The 18913-nt window shown below is 50.1% G+C and overlaps 1 protein-coding gene across 1 annotated transcript; it reads right to left on the reverse strand.

The window, feature by feature from the left end:
* Window positions 1-2162: 2162 nt before the first annotated feature.
* Window positions 2163-10988, reverse strand: ASPHD2 (aspartate beta-hydroxylase domain containing 2). The gene is made up of 3 exons (XM_074321528.2): window positions 9877-10988; window positions 4518-4631; window positions 2163-3988 (listed from the first exon to the last, which is right to left on the reverse strand). Exons 1-3 carry the CDS (start codon window positions 10760-10762, stop codon window positions 3879-3881), a joined length of 1110 nt encoding a protein of 369 aa, XP_074177629.1. The 5' UTR covers window positions 10763-10988; the 3' UTR covers window positions 2163-3878.
* Window positions 10989-18913: the final 7925 nt, after the last annotated feature.

Below are 18913 nucleotides of genomic sequence, written 5' to 3' on the forward strand. Positions count from 1 at the left end.
TGGAGAGGGTGCTGGTAGCAGGATGTGATGGTCCTTAAAAACAGCATTTTGTACTTAGCCTTTGCTTCTCCTATTTACATTTAAAAATATGTGTGGAGCACATCCAATCCACACAGAAATTGGTATATTATCTTATTCAAACCTTACTTGAAGCCTGAAAGTAGGTATTAGGCTCATTTTATAGATGAAGCTCATAGAGTGGATTAGGACTTTTGGCGAACAAGGGATAGAAACCACAGCTCAAACTTGGCTTAAGAGTAAAAAGGGAGCTTATTGGCTCATGTAACTGAAAAATCCAGAGGTAGAGCTGGTTCCAGGAAAAGCTATAGTTACAACTCAGATGATCTCCACAGGGTGGGACCTGTTTTTCTCTGTGGCTTTCACTCTCAGATTTTCTTTATACTAGACCCCCACCTCCACCCTGTGAAAAGTTGCCCCTCTTTCTCAATGGTCCCGGCAAAAGAACTTGGATCATGTACCCAGCCCTGAACCAATCTGAGTGCCCAGGAGTTTACAAGGTTCTGATTGGTCTGGTGAGGGTCATGTGCCCAGGCCTGACCCAATTTCTGAGTGGCCAGTAGTTTGGAAGACTCTGATTGGTCAAGGTCTGGATCATAAGTCCAGCCCTGACCCAATCTCTGAGTGGCTGGGAGTTTGGAAGACTCTGATTGGTCAAGGTCTGCATCATAAGCCCAGCTCTGTAACTGAGGCTGGGTCAGGTCCTGGAAACCCAAGGACTGAGATTAGGAATGTTATGGTCTTGCAAGGAAACTGGCCAGCCCCTAGAGACCAAGGTTAGGTGGCCTGCCTGGCATTACACATAGAGTCTGGCACAGCCCAGCCTCTAACCTTGAGCTGGCTGGTTGCAAAGGCCTTGCCATTTCTTGCCACTCGGGGCAGCACCCCTCAGTCCCAGCTACACATTAGAATCAGGGCAGGAAAGGAGTTAAAACAAATACCAGGACCTGGGCCCCACCCCTTGACAGAAAAAAAAAGCTTTGGGGGTGGGGTGTGGGCATCAATATTTCTCAAAAATTCCCCAGGTGACTGTATTGTGCAGCCAAAGTCAGAACCGGTGGATTCGGATTACCCTCCCCTCCCCCACTATATTCTGTAGGACACTCGATGTTATGAGTGGGGTCACTGTCCCAGAGAAGGGCTCAGGAGCCAGACGACTTAGGTGAGTCCGGGGGATGACGAGCAGGTCCCTGGGAGAGCTGTGATGTGCCCCTGTGCAGCCTGGCCTTGAAGCTGATGTGGGCCATCTCAGAGTAGAAGGCAAGGGCTTCTCGTTTGAAGCTGGGCGGGCATGCTGGCTCCTGTCACCTTGAGCAGCCTTAGCTGGAGCATGTAAATGACTTTGGCAGTTGCTTAGTTGGCAGTGCACACTTTAGGAGTGAGAAGCATCGCGGTCCCCGCCGAGCGGTGCCCTTCCCTTGTTTGCTGTGGTAGCCCAGCCAGGGCTGAGCACTGGGAGCAGGCGTGCAGAGGAAAACACCCGGCAGCCAGGCTGCTCCTCAGGTTCCAGGCCACCAGTGTCACCTGTCCCTCCTCTAAGACAAAGGGGAAACAATTCAAAATGTAGCAGCTACTGAGTGACCTGCCTGTTCCCCTGTGGTTAGTCACAGGCGATGGGAAGGAGCCAGTGGCTCCCCGGCCACCACTACCCCTGACCAAATGTGTTCGTCTTCCTTACCCATCCTCCCTCCTCATCTGTTTCTCTGTAACTGCTTAGAATCACTGGGACCGCAGAAAGGGAACCAACATCGTTGCTTTATGTGCCAGGCACCATCTCTACAGTGGAGCAAACAGGCTCCCAGAGTCTCCGTAACCTGCCCAAGGTCGCACGGGAACGAGCTCCTGGCACTGAGTTCCAAATCCTCAGCTTTCCTGAAGCCAAAGCCCTTGCTCTTTGCCCAGGGTGACACCCGCGGTTCCTTAACGTTCCATAGATTTGCTTGTTTCCCCTCCACCCCCCCGCCCCACACCCATTATTTTAGAACTCCATGTTGCTTCATTCACTACACTGGGTCACTTTTAGGGTCCCACATGTCACTGTGACACAATCTAAAAACCAAGAGCCTCAAACTCACACGTGGGCCCCTCTTAGGGCTTCTGCCCAAGTCACATCTTCTTCCCAACAGACAACTTTACCATTTCACTCTGGTTTACAGCAAGATCCTTTATTTACCTCCTGTTCCCCAGCCATGTCACATGAGCACAGGCAGCCAGGTACCTGTGTGGGCTCTTGGCTTTGTAAACGTAGAGCAGTTGGTATGTACAGAAATCATGCACCTCAGTGATTCTTCTTTAACAAATACTTAATGAGGAAAAATACTTCAGGTGTTTTGAAATGTCTGCCCGTTCCTGCATTCTAATCACTGAAAAATATCTTGTAGAAATTTTACTCAACTGTAGACTCGTTTACTCTGCATACTTGCTAGTAATTGCCTAGTGCATTTCAGATGTTTATTTCTGGAGGTTGTTCTGGAAACCAGAAGCTGTTGGTTTCCATTCGGATAGAAACGCTGTCCCTGCACATGTGACAAGCTCCACAGCTCATCATCGGACACGGCCATAATACATTATTCAAAAATGGCATCTCTAGTAGGGCTGACGGCTGCCCTTTCACACACTGCCTCACAGGAGGCTGTTTCTAGACTTAGTGCCTCAAATTGGCCCTGTCCTTCACAGGAGACCAAAAAGCCAGCACCGTGACTATGGGTCCTTTGGGTCTGTACGTCTTCCCAGTGCCCTCGCTCACACATTGGCTTAGGCTGCTGTCACTTAGCAGACACCTTGTGCAATGACAAGACACAGGGCTGACTCTTCCACTCTCTCCGAGTCCAGCGTTTGGACATTTATGTACAGACAAAGAAATGGAAAATCATAGGCAACAGAACTCCAAAACAAAATAGACATTTGGTCAGATCTCTGATTCCAGTTTTGCCAGAGAAACTTTCCAGAATGTCACCGGATGAGTGAGTTCTTATCCCGCCACAGCTCCAATCAGCCAACCTGGTGATCTCGAAGTTCATCATCAAAACAGTTAAAATAGGGAACTGTCCAGGCCTGGTTTGGCAGTAGGGCTTCTGTAGGCAGTGAGGTAAGTGAATCACACGTTCTGTAGCTGCCCCATGGGAGCCCCACCTGGGCTCTTGAGGACACCAGCCTCGGCTCTGAAGGAAAGCAGTATTACAAAAAGGCCTCCAGTCCCACCAGCCAAATGCTCTCTAGCGTCAGGGACCTGACAGGGCGTGGGGTGGGGTGAGCAGATGGTGACATTTCCCCAGGCCGTGACACTGTGCGCTGCCCCGACTGTGTCCACCCTGCCAATGAAGCGGCTGGATGCCAGGACTGCAGACTCTCCCCCTGCCCTGGGGGGGCTGAGGGGTTCCCTGTGTAACTGGCAGCAGCAGAGGCCCAGTTCTTCAGTGCTCTGGTTTGCCGTGTTGTGTTTTTGTTGTTTTCTTTGAAGGTGACCACAAGAAGTTTTACGTGATTACATTCAGACAAATAACCATTTGATGACTCTATTTCAGAGGACTGAAAAAACCAAGTAGCATCGTGACACAGACAACAGGGCTACCGAGCCTCTGGTCACACCGAGCAAAGTAATGTGCCATCAGGCAGAAAGGAACCACAGAAGCAAATGATTGGGAGGAAAAAAATCTGAGAGAATACAAGCTGAAAATTTCCCACTTACAATAACCAAAGGGAAGAGGGACCCAACATGGGATAAAAATCCCAAATAAGAGCTTCCTGTTGAGGCAGGTTTCTGAGCATGGAATCGTTACTGCGGGTGAGCGCGGGACAGTACCAAGCCTGCCCAGGCTGACCCACGGCCACTCTTGCTGACCCCAGCACCGCAAATGTTCTCATCGGCCTGGAGCAAAGATGAAATCCAGGGCCTGCCGTTCAGCCGCAGCGACATTTGGATGCCACAAATCCACCATGAAAACCACCCTTGGGCCATCTTCTGCTGAACCTGGTGGGGGGAAGGGGGCGAGAGAAGGAAGGTTCAAACAGCTCCAGAGCCTGAGCTCAGGCAGAGCTGAAGCCCACACGGTTAGTTTTCAGGCACAGATTCGGAAGATCTGCTCTCTGGTCAAGACTACGATCATGGCTTCCTAAGGCTCTCAGCAGAGCACATAAAAGGAAAGAGGCAGACGGAGAGGGGGCGTTCGGGGGCGGTGGAGCAGGGAGGACTTTTAGGGCAGGGAAGCTATTTCGTATGATCCTGTCATGGTGGACACATGTCATCATACATCTGTCAAAACCCACAGAATGTACAACATAAAGCGAACCTTAGTGTAAACTGTTGACTTCAATTATGTGCCAATATTGGCTCATCCATTATAACAAATGTACCACACTTAATGCAAGATGTTAATAAAAGGGGAAATTGTATATGGGGGTGATGTGTACTTTCTGCTCAATTTTTCTGGAAACCTAAAACTACACTTAAAAATACAGTCAGTTAAGAAAAAGCAGCAGCGCGGAAGGCAGACACTCACCTTCATGGAAAGCGGTGTGTAGGAAAGAGTCATCGAAGAGCAGGCAGCGGCCTTCCGCCCAACACTGGGGCTCGCCCCCCACCACCAGCTCACAGCCACTTGGAGTTTTCAGACCTTGGCACAAAAAGCGGAGAAGAGAGAATGAAGGCAGACAGGATCCGGGTGGCCGGAAGTCAGGGAATAGCTGCTTTGGGGAGAATTCTCGACTTCCGAAGCACCCACACTTCACCCCTCGGATGCCCGGTTTGGGGTGGGGGTAGCTCAATAGGGCAAATACAGGCTGTGAGCCTGGATCCTCGCCAAGCTCTCTGGAAAAACTCATTCCTCCTTCGGCCTAAGCTGTTCTAGGTCATGGACTCCTCTGATTAAAGCCAGGAACCAAGGCTTGCTCTACACATGTAAGACTCCTGAAGCCCAACCATGGGACCCCTGGAAATTGAGGAAGCCAGGTTCAGAACCCCACCTTTCAATAATTTTGTCTCCGATAGTCCCCTCTCTAGGGCTGTTTTAGGTGAGATGAAAGACGCAAAGGTTCACACAGTGCCCTCCTCTTTGGGTTCCAATCTTTCAATCCATTTTGAGGCCCGAGGATGGCATGTTCTTAGCCTAAGTTTCCCTGGCCTCATTCTGGAATACTGGAGGACACCCCTACGGCAACGCCTGATCTTCCAGAGGAAACAGACTGACACCTTCGTAAGGAGCTCTATGCTTAAAACACTAGTAATGAGTCCCAGGCTCGGGTGCCTAACCCTGGAAAGAGGGGTCTAGTTGAAATACTCCTGTGCATGTGCTTTCACATTCCCATTTCCAATCCAAGGGTCTGGGGAAACACTGGGCCCCTGTCACTAATGGATTCAAAAGAGGTTGGGTCAGCCTGGTAACTTTCCAGGATTGACCCAGGAGAAATCGGGGCTCTGTAAAAGGAGCTGGAATTGTGCTCATCCAATCCTCAGTGACTCCCTGGGACAAACCCTGGGCCAGTTGGCATTCCCACTGTAACCTAATGCCCCTTTATGGCAAACATGAAATAGCCCTTTCTCTAACAGGCAGGGGATTTTAATGCACTCTTTGAATCAGAATGACGCCAAGAAGCACATATGCAGTAAGAATTCTAACAGAGGCCACATGGAGGCCTGGGAAGGACAGAGGACCTGGAGTCAGAGACTGGCTCTGGCTCTTATGTGCTGTGTGACTTTGGACAAGCACTCAACCTCTCTGAGCCATAGCCTTCTTGTCTGTAAAGAGGGGACATTAGCATACTTACCTTCCAGGGCTACACGACCACTGTCCTTGCTACTAGTAACTGAAGACTTACAATGAGCAGGTTTCTGTCAAACACATTACAGACATCACTTGACCTCCTTTCCAGATGGAGTCACTGAGATTTAGAGAAGTGACCTGCTGGAATTCACTATTTAGTCCTTGCGGGAGCTGAGATTTGAATCCAAATCTGTCTGGCTCCAAAGAATAAGCTCTTACAATGCTGGACAGTAGGATATAAACGCTGGTGATTACATTAGTAGCAATGGCAGTCAGGTGATTGCTGAGTTTCCTGCAGTTAACATAAGTTTCAACCATCAATATACGTTTCATTGAATCGGCTGAGGCTGTCCACTCTGAGTCTGAAACCAAGCTCTGCCGCTACTATTAACAACGGCTGGGGGTGGGGGTGGGGGGTAGGGTGGTAAAGGGGTTCAGCCACCGCTCACTGTCCTAGATGAAGAGAGCCCCACAGGCCACGTCCTCTTTTCATGCATGCCCTAACTCGTTGGATCGGGTGGAAGTCTTTAGGAATAGGATGGTCTCTGCAGGGACAGTCTCCCCCAGGGTTTCAGAAAGAAGCACGTCTTTCTCTGAGCCACTAAATCATTCCCTGCCACGCACCATGGTTCAACAGAAAACTGGCCTGGTTTGCTGGCTTGCCAGCCCCCTGCCTCCCCATACCCTCTGCTCCAGTCTTCCAGTGGCCTACCATTCCTGCGTCTCGCCCACCAACCAGTTTAGTTGGCAGAAGTAATCAATACTCCCCCAAATAAAGCATTCAAGTGGGTCCTGGGAACAGACAGCTCCCACACATGGCCCGGGTTAATCCCATATGCCCAGGTCCCTCTCTGGCTTAGGGTTTGCTGCTCTGTCCCCACCGACCACTGAGGGAGGTGGGAGAAGGGTGGAGAAAGGGCCCTGTCTACCAGCAGCCCCCACTTCAGGAGGCTGGCAGCTGGCTGGCACTCAGGGTGGGCAAGGCAAACATGAGCTGATCTGCTGGTAGCACGCAGCTAGGCAGCCCAGAAAGCTGATAGCATACGCATGGAAGGAAAATGAGAGTTAAACTGTACTTATTTAGTGAGAAATGGCTGAGTACGCTCGTGCATTGTCATCTACCCTTTCCCGGGGGTTGGCCATTTAGGTGGGTATCGGCCTCCCCAGTAACACCTGCCTCGTTTGCGTCAGAGGTTGTTTCCTGGAGATTTGTGACAGTGTGCTCAGGATGTCCCAGCCCCGTAAACAATGCTGAGTTACGTCTGGGTCAGAGATGTTCCGTGGCTCCCAATGGCGTGACGCCACCTCTAGAGAGCTCAGCAAATGTGTACCACACAGAGGGACTGGGAACATGATGGGCAGTGGCTGGGGCTGCAGTCCTCCGGAGGGGCAGTCCCACCGGTCACAATACAGACAGAAAGCAGAAAAAGAGGACAAGGGTTGGCATTTCAAGAGCACCGTTCTGGAACCACACGTGCCTCCTCCACCTTCAGCCAAGTAACTGGTAGAGGTGTGGCCGCCAGGCACCTGAGTGACCTCATTATCTAGACTCCCTCTCTGTCAACAGCCACAGTCACGTGAATCAAACACATCTTTGTTTCTTTCCTAGGTGGACACCAATGTGGGCATGACAGCGGAAAGAGGGAACTGCTGAGCAAACCCAACCCTGGAGCTTGACCTGGCTGTGGGGACCAGCCGTACTGCAGTGGGGTGTCTTCCAAGGCTTCCTGCTGTCCGGGGAACATGACGTGGCCCACTTTTTCTGGCGGCCAGTAACTAGCTGGGCCAAGAAGGGAAATACGGGTCATAGAGAGGGCCTGTGTGGGTGTGATTTACACACACACACACACACACACACACGTATACGGGAGATGCACGAAAGGCACTAATATACAGGAGGCAAATCTCAACACACCTACTCAACACACCTGCCTGGAATTCTATCCTCAAACGCCCTTCCCTACATCATTCTGAAGCTTTTAAAAAACACAAAAGGAAAACCTTTTAAAACGAACAGTATTGTCCCCCATTGCTCACAGCCTCAATTCCGAAACCTGGCATGGGGGCCCCTCTGTGGTTCGCTCCCACCGGACCTCTCCAACTCCAGCCTCCACAACTGGACTCCCCAGCAAGCCGACATGGCTCTCCCAAGCCCCAAGGGGAAGGCTCCTCCACAGCTCTACCCTGGTGGTCCCAGCAACCCTTTCAGGTCAGACCACCCCCCGAGTAGCCCGCCTGCAGCCCTCACGACCTCCGACCTGAGCGTTGCCTCGGTGTGATTTTACTGGTCATGGTCATTATCATTTAGAGGATGGATCGTCTCTTGGATTACTCAGAGCCCCTCTCATGGACACACAGCACTTCTAATCCTCCAACCAGCCTTCCAGGGAGGTATCATTACCTCCATTTGAGAGAGGAGAAAACGGGGGCTCAAAGAGTTTCAGGGCCATGCCCAAGGTCACTCGACAAATGGGGCTCACAGATCTGAGTCCACGTGCGTTTGCTTCCAAAGCTTGTTCATTTCCCACTCTGTTTCCTGAGGGCAGAGACCGTGTCTTATGAATCCTTTCTCACTGTTCAATATGGTGTTTGGTCCTAAAAGCTACTCGGTTGCCGAATGCTGTCACGTGCCAGGCACCATGTCAAGTAGCTATAGAAGACAGTTATTCAATCCTCTCAACGAGCCTGGGCGATAAATACGACCTCCCCAGATGAGGAGACTGAGGCACAGAGAGACTCAATCACTTGCCCAAAGTCACACAGCTGACAACAAAGCAAAGCTATTCTCCTCCGCAGCCTCAACCCTGTCCAGACTCTCCTCTTGAAATACTCAGTATTAACTGCTCAAAACCAATTCCTTTTTGTTTTTTAAAGCAGTGACGCCCTCTGTCCAAGCCACAGCTTACCCAGAATCGCCAGAGAGCAGGAGAAGCAGAAGGCTCTGGGTGAAGAGGGTGTGGAGGGCCTGGGGCACCCCCCTCAAGTCCCCCCAGGCGGCCCCCAGGTCCCTCTGCGGAACTAGTTATGAACCTCTGCTCCGGCTCATGTCAGGCCCCTTGTGTGTGTGTTTTCCTGCCTCTATCCTGAGGCCCAGGCAGTGCTGCAAACTCCCAAAACTGGGCCTCTGCAAGGCTCCCAGCATGCTCTTCTAGTCTGGGATGCTACCCGTGGTGCCATCGCCCCGGGTAACCAAGCCATTATCACCACTCACCAGGAACAAATGAGGCATTCCGGGGAACTAATATCCCTATTTACCAAGTTGTTTTCCAGCCTACTTTTATTAAGTACTCACCCTCTATGAGGCTCCCTGTGAACAAATGTTTTACCACACACATTCTCTCACTAGATCCTCAAAGTAACCCTATACATGACCTTTTTACCTCCACCTTCCAAATGAGGAAACTGAGGCTCAGAGAGGTGAAGTGACTGCCCCAAAGTAACACAGGTAGCTTGTGGTGGGGCCAGGATGCAACATCGGCAATCAGACTCCAACCTCGTTCTCAAAAGCGGGGCCACACACAATCCGCGTACGACCAATTTCCCTAGCCTCTGAGTAAAATCACCACCAAGCGTCAGTGCATCCTGGAAGATTCAGAAGGCACTTAAGTACCTTTCCCAGCCTCCCTGACCTCATTATGAACCTCAGTAATCATCGTAACAGTCTTTGGCTCTAGTGCTCCGCTGTCCAATACAGTAGCCGCTAGCCATAGGGGGCCATTTACATTTAGATTCTGTTAACAATCGAGTTCCTCAGTCACACTAGCCGCCTCTCAAGCACTCAACAGTTAGTCACCCGTGGCTACTGGCTACCATACTGGACCATGCAGGTGAAGGTCATTTCCATCAGTGTAGACAGCTCCTTTGCACAGAGCTTCTGTCAGAAAGTAGGTGTATATCGATCATGGGTTTCTTTTTTGACCCAACCTCTACTGTCAAAATGATTTACAGGTGATTCACCAATTTGTGATAGTGGTATAGTGAAGAATGCGAAAAAGCACCATTCTGACTCCTGAGCTTTCGTGACATCTGGATTCCTGTAAGTCAGGAGGCCTGTACTTAGGAGGGTGCGTGCTGGGAGACCCCCGGCCGTGTGACCTACCTAAATGGCATCGGATGCGGATGTTGGTGGGTCCGTAGTGCTCCGTTATCACAGTCCCAGGGCTCAGCACGGAGATGCATGCGTTCCCAAAAACATTGTTCCCAATACAGGTCCGAAGGCTTCCGAGCAAGCGGTACGTCCGTGGGCACTTCCTGCAGTTCCTGGGAACACACACGCCCTGATTGACCAAGTAAAAGGTGACCCACTCCCCACTGGGGGTGCTGTTCATTTTCCAGCCCTGCGGGAGGCTGCAGTTTGAGAAAGCTTTGTAGAGGGTCTCAAACTCGCACAGGATGGTCTGGAAGTTCCGTTCCAGCAGTTCCACGTCATGCTTCTGGGCGTCCCGGGAGAAATACGGCGTGGTGGGGAGGTCGGGCAGGAAGAAGACCTCTGGCTTCTGGATGGAGGGCCGGCTGTTGAGGTAGCGGCCCTGCTCGCGGATGCCCTTATGGATGCGGCCCATGCCGGACCAGGAGTAGCGCTTGGCGTACTCCTGCAGGTTGTGGTAGAGTTTCTGGTTGAGCCCCTCGTTGTGGGTGCAGCGCACGCACTCAGGTGCCTGGCAGTACACGTACCCGTTCTGCAGCCCATTGGCGTCGGGGCCCTGCATGAGGGAGTTGACAGAGACATAGGTCCGGGGCTGCTCCCGGCCCACGTGGTAACAGTACCACACGAACAGGACCAGCAGGCAGGCCACGGTGACGACAGCGGTGGTGTCGCAGTCCCTTACGGACTGGATGCCCGTGGCAATGCAGTCCCTCAGGCCATCCAGTGACCAGCTCCAGGCCACCAGCCACTCGAGCGACATCTTGGGAGAGTTGTTGTGGAGGGTGTGAAGCAAGGTCAGACAGTCAGTCCTCTGGGGTCCCAAGGGCACCCACACCATGCAGGTTAGCGCGGGGGCGAAGGGGCAGCTGGGGCAGGGGGAGGCATGGCTGCCACTGTTCCTCGGATCCTGCCACGGGCGGCACTCACAAACACCCAGGCCACCTGTGCCCACCACTCCACGTCTGGCAAAGGTCACTGTGGGTGGAGTGGAAAGAGCTGCTTATGTCATATTAGCAAGTGGGGTTGGTCACTGTGAAAGGATTTTTTTTTCAGGAAGTCCAAGCCTGGGATGAAAAAAATAAATAAACTAGCATAAATTTTTACACCTGGAAGAGTCCTTAACTGAAATATAAAGTTCCAGATCATTTCATAAGGTCCTTGTTGAGGGGGCAGACACCTCTCAATCCTGTGTATTCTCTCCCCATGTTACCACCATACCCATCTCCCAAAAGACCAGCAGTGTTTCATCTGCAGCAAATATTGCTTGAGAATCACAGCAGTCCCATCTATTTTGTCATCCTCAGGAGGTGCTATTATCCCCATTTTATAGATGAGGAAACTGAGGCTCAGAGAGGTCCTCTAACCAGCCCCACCCCAAGTTCATGCAGCCACTGCAGGGACCCCATCTTACTTCAAAGCGATGTCTATCCATTTTCTGTACTCTTTTATAGTGGGTATTTTAAAAATGCTTATTCTCCTTAAATCTCTATACTTTTAAACAAAGAGACATCTGGATTCAAAAGCATCTTAAAAATGGCAAAGGAACTTTAAAACTGCATGTGTTCCATTTTACTGTCTCTTTTTATAGCATTTCATCAATCTTATTTAATCTCTCTTGCCCTTCTGACATGGGTTGGGCCTAAATCAAACCGGAAAAGGAAGAAGGCTCTCTGGGGTCACAGCTTTGGCAGATGCAAGGCGTTTTCTACTGCTTGGGAGACTACCTCCTGGCCTCACCCATGGAGTTACGAAAGTGGTATGATGGAATAGAATGGAAATAGAAGCCTTTAGAAGTCTCTGTCTCCAAAACAGACAGAAGTACTATGCCACGTACCTCGCCAATGGTTAAGACCAGTGTCTAGCACCCCGATTATCCTAATAACCTAAAAGTGTGATCAGAGCTCAGCTATCATGTTTCCTTTACCTATCAAACCCCTACCATGTTTCCCAGCTGAAACCCTCTGTCCATCCTTTTTCTAATCTGATGAGAACAGCCAAGTCTACGTGCTACTACAACTAAAAAAGTAAGTGGGAAAGCTGTACCCTCCCCTTTCTCTGGGGACTAAATTTGGACTGAAAATTCTTGCAATGTAGCAAAGAGATTAAGAACCCAAACTAGAGATGGGCTAGACTGCATATTAATCCCAACCCCGGGCAGGTCACTTTCCGTCTCTAAGTCTCAGTTTCCTCATCTGTAAGATGGAGTAATGCTCGGCTCACTGGATGAAGCTGAATGATGGATGTAAAGCATGTCATAGAGAGCGTTCAATATGTGGTGACTGCTTATGACACGTGGCATCCCATCTTGATTAGCCAGCAAACCAAAGGTGGGGCATCAGGGAGAGTTAGCTCAGGACTGACAATTCCAACAGCTAAAGGCCACTCTTGTTGCCACACATCTCAAGTGATTTTTTTTTGTCCCTAGACTTGCAAAACTCAAAACGAAAGAGAAACCTTAGGTGCTCATTAACTGCCTCTTTGCATCTTCCCAGCTTAGACTGACTAAAGTATCACTTGACTTCAATGGTTAGTAGCCCAAAACATACATGCTGAATAACCATGTATACTTTTTATGTTTCTAGGAAAAATACACCAGTGGGGAAGCTATTTTTTTTCTCACGTATTCTCAGTTTCTTCACAGATTCGGGAGAAGAGGAAAAGGCTGGGCCCACTGGATTGAAACAGACCCCTCTGTTCCCCTGGTTCTCTTAGCTCTACCATAACTGGCAGCTATTTCCACTCTTGAGGAGAAGGGAAAGAAAATCTGGATGAAAGGTGTTCTGTTTGCAAGCCGTCTCCCACACAGAAGCCCAGGATTCCTAAAATTCAGTGTGAAACTATCACCTGTGTGATAACAAGCAGTTGCACTAAAAGGATTTCCCCCATCACCGGAGCTAAATCCCTAATTGGAACTTTTAAACTCCCTCTCTCAGGAGGAGAGGTGTTCTTACATGTTCTAAGAGTGAGATGGTGATAATGTGACAAACACCTGTTAATTGCTAGTTCCCACCAGCTTTGCTAATCTCTAGAGTTTAAGTCAATCAAAATGAAGACGGGGAAGGCAGGGTACATGAGGAAGGAATCACTTCCCTGGACAACCCTGCCGCTTACCCCATCCTTGGGGAAGGCTCATTCTGTACAATGCCAGCCAGGAGCTCTCCCTCAACTGAGCTATAAACAAAAGGCAACAAAAGACCCTGATGCAGGAGCCCCAGCTTCAGACCCTGCTCTCAAGATCATAAACAGTACTGAGAGCTGAAGTTAGGACTTTTCACACTTGTCAGTTACTTTTTGCTAAAATATGCAGGCACACCCGAGCCCAGAGGTGGATTAACAAGCTCCCAGCTGAAATGTGACACTAGAAGAAACCCTTACATTTGTAGGGTGCTTGGCAGTTTATTGAGTACTGGTTCAAACATTTGATCCTTGCAGCACCCAGTGATAACTCCCTATTTCCCCAGTGGGGAGGGCATGGATTCTTCCCTCCTCCCCAGCTCCAGTCTCAGTGACCACAGTAACGGCCAGCTTCCTTCACACATCGGTTCATTTTTATCGTTCATTTCTGTCCTCATGAGGGATGGGGACATCTCATCACAGTCCTGCACTTTAATAATATGCAACTCCAGATCTTAAAGGTCAGTCGGCTCTGGGGAATAGGGTCCAATTTCATGACCAATTGGTGAGCAAGTCCAATCAAATATGACTTCTGATACAGTTAACAGCGGGGGGACAGACTCATAGCGTGAACCTGGTTAATCCAGTTCCCATTACCAGTCCAAGAGGCTGCCCAATACTAAAGAGCTTCTGGTCACCTCCGAGGTGCTGCCAGGGCACCTCAGAAGCCCCTGCAGGGAGCAGGCTGGGCAAGATGTGTGATGCATGTAGCCCTCTCCATCCAGGAGCCTGGAGATACCCTGGGGCCAGCCCTTCCCGGTGGGGACCTGGAGACTTTTTCTCCTCACTTTCTTGACCAGCTTTTTCAGCATCCACTCACTCTGGAGAGTGTGGGGGGGGGGGGAAGGGGAGAGCAGAGGATGGGTTAACACGGATGGTGACCAGGAGATCAGAGGAGGAGGGGGATGGGACAAGGGAAAGAGGAATATTGACAGGAAAAGTGGGCGATCAGCTCAAGAGTGGGAAACGGGGCTTATGGTGATCACTCAAGGGACAGGGGAGAAGGGTCACCACGGGAGATATGGGAAGTGGGTGATGCTCAGATCTGGGGGGAGGGGGAGAGCAAGCCAGCAAAGGGCCCGAGGTGGAGGGTCACTGGGAGGAGGGTGCTGGGGGCGGGGAGGAGTTTACACGAGGGAGGGGACCGCGATGGGGCACCGGGGAGATGGAGGATGATGCCCGGCTCTGGCCGCTAACACAGCAGTGGCGGAGGCGCTCAGCACGTAGCGAGCGTCGGGCGCCAGGGCCCCTCGGCCCGGCCGGGATGCGGGGCGCAGGCGGGCGCCGGCGTCCCACAGCATCCTCAGCGGCCGGCCTGCAGCCGCCGGGCCACCGCCTCCTTCCTCCCCGTGTCGCGGGGCTGGCCGGGCCGCGCAGCCCTCCTGCCCTGTAGCCCCCGGAGACGCCGCTTACCTGCGCCCAGCGCGCGGTCGGCGGAGGTGGCTGCTGGGGCCGGGGCGACCCTGCCACCCGAGGGCGCGGACGCGCGGACGCCCCCTGCCCGCGTCGCTGAGCCACCGCCCCGCCGCTGCTCGGCCCACGTCGCGGGAGCCGGAGCGGGAGGCGAGCCGATGCCCCGCCGGTGCCGACGCCGCGCTGCGCTCCGCGGGGCCGCGAGGACCACAACTCCCACAATGCCGCGCGCGGCCGGGCGGGCGGGGAAGGGGCCGCGGGCGGGGCGCGGACGGCGCGGGGGCGACCGGCCGGCTGGGACCCCGACCCCCGTCGCGGGTCTACGCTAGTCGTGCGCTGGGTAACCCGAGGCCCGACTCGCGCCGCCCGCGCGGGTGGCTGTTGCCGGCGCGGCCGTGGCCCTTTGCAGGAAGACGCACCGCCCGCCCGGTCCAGCTAATTCGTTCAGTCCGGCGAGCATCAATTCACTCGCTCCTCGCTTCTCCCTCGGCGCCTCTCTCTCTTCTCCCTCCCTTGGTCGCTCCTTCGCTTGGCCTCTGTTCCCCTCTGGCTGTCGGAGTCTCTCCCTCCTACATTTCCCCCTTTCCTCCTCTTTCACTTTCCTTCCCTCATGTTTCCTCCCGCACTTCTTCCTGCCCTGACATCCTTCTCCCTTTGTTGATTGATTCAACGTACACTTAGAAGGCCCTTGGGCACTTGCAATGAAACCGCAAATCAAACAGGATCGTTAGTCTCACTGAAAACTCATTCGTGCAATACAAGGAATGAGTGGGCCAGCTCTCTGTGCCTGGCCCCGTGCTGTGTGCTGAGGGGTTCAGACAAGGCCCCCGCGGGCAGAGGCTCATAGTCCGGCCAGGAGTAAACGATGCCCAGGGAATCGCAGGTGTAAATCACCTGCCGCTCAGAGTGGAAGATGACAAAGTACTGGATGGGACGAGATGACAATGTGGGGGGGACCTCATGAGGGCGTGGAGGCCCCAGGGCAGCTTCTCTGAGGAAGGGATGTTTGAACTAAGGCCTGTGGGAGAAAAATAAGCTAACAGTGGCGATGGGGCACGTTCAGCGCTCCAGGGGAGCTGTGCACAGGCAGGTAGGTTCCAGGAGCACAGGAGTGGGACAGCCTGCCCACGATCCATCTGCTTCTGTCCCACAATCCACTTGTTGCTGTCCCAGGATCTACCTTGTCCCTGTCCCAGAACCCACCACTACCGTGTTCAGAATCCACCTGGTCCCTGATTGAAGAACCCACCTCTCCCAGGTCCCAAAATCCACCTCACCCCATTGCAGAACCCACCTTTCCCATGACCCCAGAGCCCAGAATCCACTTCTCAGCGCTGTCCCAGAAACCACCGCTACCAGGTCCCAGAACCTACCTTGCCTGGTCCCAGAACCCATCTCTATTGTGGTCCAGAATCCACATCTACTGTGGTCCAGAATCCACCTCTGCTACATCTTAAATCCACTTCGTCCCTGTCATCTCCCCTTTTCTCAACTTCAAAGGAGAACTTTTTTCTCTTTTATTATACTATAATAAGCTTACATGCATACAGTACATTGGAAAGCCATAAAATACATCCAGATTTGTTCAAAGTGTGGGTAATCGACAAGGACATCATTTTTAGAAACACTAAATAAGATGACTCTTTTCACTGCCCGCATGAGTAGAATGGAGGTGGCAGGGCATTTGGTCCTTCACACGTTCAGAAAGTTGCTCAAATTTAGCCTTCTGCAAAGGCGCTTATATATTCAGTCACCGCATCACACTGACAGGGATAAAAAAGAGAAACATTTTTCATAGTTGTAAATGTGTGTTCCATTCCTAGACCACACCATCTGCAGTACATTATGAATTAATATTGTCTATAAATCCTGTAATTATCTTTGACCAGTGCAGTTATATTGCTCTGTATGTGTTAAGAGTATTTATTTGTTTAGTGGCAATATTATCATACACACAGTTTACTAACCTTACTTGTCATCTCTTCCTCTGGGAGAGCCTGGGTGGTGAGTTTCCCCGGGGAAAGAGTATCCAGGTCTTCCAGAGGGGGCTTTTGGGTGAGCGCTCCAGATAAATTATCACTGCGCTAATGGAGGATCTGAGATAAGGGCCAAGTGCACAAATTGTCTGCCTTTGGCTTGCCTGCCTCTCGTGTCCTCTTCCTCTCACTGTCTTCTCTAGGGCAGTCTTTCCCCATCCACTCAGGCTGCATAGCCTATCATTACGCCATCTCACAGACTTGTGGGCCCACCCGATTCCCTCCTAGTACAGACGAGTCACTGGACGTCTAGAGAGAAAACATGCCTTGCTCAGTCAAGGTCACAGCAAGTCAGTAGGGGAATGTGTAGCCCCTGGAGAAAATGCTTGATGGGTGCATTAAAGAAACTGGTACAGTCACTTTATAGAGCAATTTGGTAGTATTTGTTAAAACAACAACAAATGTGTATACCCTAAGAACCAACAATTTCACTCTATCTACCCTAGAGAAATTTCGGGGTAGATAAAAGAATAGTTATGTTTTCATATTTTATAATACTGTACAGCTATGAAAAAGGAGCTAAATGTATATGTGAAAATACAGATAATGCTTCTCAACAAGTAATAGAGCAAAAAAAGGGGAATTAGACTTGCAGTATGATTTCATCTACATGACACACAAGCATACAACACAGTATGTTACTCTGTAGTTTCTGCGGCTATATACATAGATTTATATAAAAGCAGGAAAAAAGCGCTAGAAGAATACAGTAGTATGTTCTCATTTTTAAAACTTAAAATATCAGTGTTTGCAAATATAAAGAATATCCTTCAGGCAGCACACCAGATTTGTCGTTTGTAACTTCAGGGGAGGTCCAGAGGGAATGAGAACTGGGCACAATGAACAAGCGGAACTCCAGCATTGTCTGTAATGTTTTCATTTGATTTAATATTTTCAAAAGGATTTGGATGCTCCCGGAACAAAATTCCAAAATGACCAATGAGGTTACTAGGACTACTTCTCTCCCCCCATCGCTCAATCACCCCATTCCCTTTCCTTGACACAATCATTATAACCAGTTTTTTATGCATCTGTCCAGGAAAATGCTATACATTTGCAAATAGAAAAGTATTTTAATTTTTTAAAAGGACATATGAGTACGTTATTAGTGATATTAAAAATGGATTTTTAAAATACAATTTTAAATTACATTAAAAATTATTTTTCAACAATGAACAATTGCTCAACACCAGAAAATCTATTACTAGAACTCATCATATTAGCAAAGACTGCACAATCATCTCAATTGATGCAGAAAAAGCATTTGACAAAATTCAATGATTAAAAACTCCCAGCAAAGTAGGACAAGAGAAGAACTATGACAACCTGATAAGGAACATGTACGAAAAACTGACATCCAACATCATACTTGACGGTTAGCGATTGAATGTTCTTCCTCAAAGGTTAGGCCCAAGACAAAGATCTTCACTCTCTCCGCTCCTATCAACATGGTACTGAACTTTCTGACCAGTGCAACAAGGCGAGAAAAAGAAATAAGAAGCCTTTGGAACAGTACTAGAAACAACTTTTCCTAGTAGCAGCAAAACTGTAAAGAACTCATGAATGAATTTAACTAAAATGGAGACCATGAAAGAAGGGAAATAAAATTATTGGAGGGCACGGAATAAATGGTGAGTAATGACAGTGTATGCAAACTTCACAGAGATGAAGAGGCCACATCATAAAGACGTTCGTTTCCCGGAATGAGCTATAAACTTTAAATCAATTTTTATGAAATTCTCAATGTTTTCAGTGCGAAAAGATCAACTGATCATAAAATTTAAATTAAAAAGCAAAGGGCCAAGAAAGCTAAAGACGAAACAAAACTACCAAATAAAAAAGTGAGCAAAGGATACAAGCAGGCAATGCAGACCTAGGAAACACAACCAATACACATGTGGGAAAGTGCGATGCCACACTGCTCGTCGTGGACATACAAATTAAAACCACATAAGACACCATTTTGCATTCATCATGTTGGCAAAAACTAAAAAGTCCCCTGATGAGAGTGTTGAGGCTGTGGAGCACCAGTTATTCTTGTACAGCCCTAGTGGAGGGTAAATTTGCACAGTCACTCCGGCCATCTTTAGCAAAGCGGAAGGTGTGTACAACCCCCAAACCCGGCGTTCCACTTCCTGGTATATGCTCTAGAGCACTGAATTTCAAACTGGGAGTCCCCCCGATGGTTGTAGAATTTATACAGTAAGTCATCACCATGATTTAAAACAGTGAAATGGAATAAATTACAACAGAAATTATAAGCGTGTTTCTGAACATGTCCTAAGAGAAGTGAGTGTGTGTGTGTGTGTGTGTGTGTGTGTGTGTGTGTGTGTGTGTTGCACTGGATCCCAGTGTAAAATACATTT

This window comes from Rhinolophus sinicus, chromosome 9, assembly GCF_057876585.1.
Source record: "Rhinolophus sinicus isolate RSI-liver-muscle chromosome 9, RSI-T2T, whole genome shotgun sequence".
In the NCBI taxonomy this organism is placed as follows: Eukaryota; Metazoa; Chordata; class Mammalia; order Chiroptera; family Rhinolophidae; genus Rhinolophus; species Rhinolophus sinicus.

Bases quoted from the DNA above. Each gene is read 5' to 3' on its own strand.
- ASPHD2 (XM_074321528.2), bottom strand. From the start codon at position 10,762: ATGGTGTGGGTGCCCTTGGGACCCCAGAGGACTGACTGTCTGACCTTG. The intron at 4,632-9,876 runs GTAGGTCACACG...TTTTGTGCCAAG, and splicing joins CCGCATCCGATGCCATTTAG to GTCTGAAAACTCCAAGTGGC. The intron at 3,989-4,517 runs GTGAGTGTCTGC...TCCCCCCACCAG, and splicing joins ACACACCGCTTTCCATGAAG to GTTCAGCAGAAGATGGCCCA.